This window comes from Myotis brandtii, unplaced genomic scaffold (genome assembly GCF_000412655.1).
Source record: "Myotis brandtii unplaced genomic scaffold, ASM41265v1 scaffold1720, whole genome shotgun sequence".
Taxonomy (NCBI): Eukaryota; Metazoa; Chordata; class Mammalia; order Chiroptera; family Vespertilionidae; genus Myotis; species Myotis brandtii.
This window is the reverse complement of record NW_005356342.1, coordinates 68,735-70,692: the sequence shown is the minus strand read 5'-3', so window position 1 is coordinate 70,692 and position 1,958 is coordinate 68,735. Positions and strand designations below refer to the sequence as shown.

General features: G+C 63.0%; 1 protein-coding gene across 2 annotated transcripts in view; it reads left to right on the top strand.

Moving 5' to 3' along the window:
• The window catches only part of MYADM (myeloid-associated differentiation marker), a 6,839-nt gene extending 5,204 nt beyond the window's left edge, over positions 1-1,635 (top strand). For both annotated transcript variants that reach the window (XM_005863128.2, XM_014537108.1), the window contains one exon: positions 90-1,635. In XM_005863128.2, coding sequence (XP_005863190.1) covers positions 92-1,048 — 957 coding nt within the window. In that variant the 5' untranslated portion in view covers positions 90-91 and the 3' untranslated portion in view covers positions 1,049-1,635. The remainder of the gene's footprint in view (positions 1-89) is intronic.
• Positions 1,636-1,958: the final 323 nt, after the last annotated feature.

Sequence of the window (1,958 nt, the reverse complement as noted above, 5' to 3'; positions counted from 1 at the left end):
ACCCCCCACCCCGGGGCAGGCAGAGGCTAGGGGCCTGAATTCTCCCGGCTGCAACCTTCTTAGGACGCCTTCTGTTCTCCTCCTTGCAGCCATGCCGGTGACGGTGACCCGCACGACCATCACGACCACGTCCTCCTCGGCCTCCCCGACCGTCCTGGGGTCCCCTCGGTCGCTGTACCAGCCCCTGGGCCTGCTCCGCCTGCTCCAGCTGCTTTCCACCTGCGTGGCCTTCTCGCTGGTTGCCAGCGTGGACGCCTATGTCGGGTTCTCGGGCAACTGGTGCATGTTCGCCTGGTGCTTCTGCTTCGCCGTGACCTTCATCATCATCGTGGTGGAGCTCGGCGGGCTCCAGGCTCGCTTCCCGCTGTCCTGGCGCAACTTCCCCATCACCTACGCCTGCTACGCCGCCCTCTTCTGCCTCTCGGCCTCCATCATCTACCCCACCACCTACGTCCAGTTCCTGAGCCACGGCCGCACCAGGGACCACGCCATCGCCGCCACCGCCTTCTCCTGCATCGCGTGTGTGGCTTACGCCACCGAGGTGGCCTGGACCCGGGCCCGGCCCGGCGAGATCACGGGCTACATGGCCACCGTGCCGGGCCTGCTCAAGGTGGTGGAGACCTTCGTGGCCTGCATCATCTTCGCCTTCATCAGCGACGCCTACCTGTACAAGAACAAGCCGGCGCTGGAGTGGTGCGTGGCCGTCTACGCCATCTGCTTCATCCTGGCCGCCGTGGCCATCCTGCTGAACCTGTTCGACTGCACCAACGCGCTGCCCATCCCCTTCCCCAGCTTCCTGTCCGGCCTGGCCCTGCTCTCCGTCCTCTTCTACGCCTCGGCCATGGTCCTCTGGCCCCTCTACCAGTTCGACGAGAGGTACGGCGGCGTCCCTGAGCGCAGGAGGGATGCCGGCTGCAGGAGCAGCCACATCCAGTACGTGTGCGACTGGGACCGCCGCCTGGCCGTGGCCATTCTGACGGCCATCAACCTGCTGGCCTACGTGGCCGACCTGGTGTACTCGGCCCGCCTGGTCTTTGTCAGGGTCTGAGGGGCTGTCCCGGAGCTCCCGGCGCCCTCTTCTCTGCGAGGGTGTCTCTACCGGATTCTGATCTCCTCCGATGTCCTCCCCCTGGGGCTCCCCCCCCCCCCTCCTGTACTCTCTGTCCCCGTCCCTTCCTGCGTCTTTGGCTGCCCACACCCTGTGTTGCCTTTCTCTCCTCACTCTCTCTCTCCTTTCCTCCCTCGTCGGTTTTTTCCTGGCGATCCGCCCTGTTTGCTTTCTCGCCTGCCTTGTTTCCTTTGCCACTTCTTCCCATTTCCCTTCTTCCGCGTTCCTTGGGAGCCCTGGGACTTCTTGGTCACCCCCCACTCCACCCCAACTCCAAAGGTGCTGAGCTCCACACCCCACACCCCACACCCCACACCCCACATAGCAGCTGGTCAGACCCCAGCCCCCCCGTGGGGCCTCATTGCCAAAGCATGTGCCCACGCTGGCTGTGCCTTAGTAGGTGTGTATGTGTGTGTGTATGTGTGTGTGTGTGTGTTCCGGGGGTGGGAGGGTAGTTAGCGAGGGGGACCCTTTTCTCGCAGTGGAAGGGGGTGTATAGTAAAGCCTCCCCCCTTTAAGTAAAAAATAAAAAATCCCCGGAGGTCAGTTATTTCCAACTAGAGGCCCGGTGCACGAAATTCGTGCAAGGGGCTCGGCCCTCGCTGCCCGGCTGCCCCACCCACTGGTCATTCGGGAAGGTCGCCGTCCAGGTCATCCCGCTGGTCCAGCCTAATTAGCATATTAGCTCTTTATTATATAGAATGGGCAGGAGGCTTACATCACAGACTCTGGGTCCTTGGGCCCCACCTGGCATCCAGTCTCCCCAGAATTTTTGCCAGGCTTACCAAAACCCCCTGCCCACGGGCTGTCTTCAAGGGACCCAAGGACGGTGGCTGCCTTCCCTCCTAAC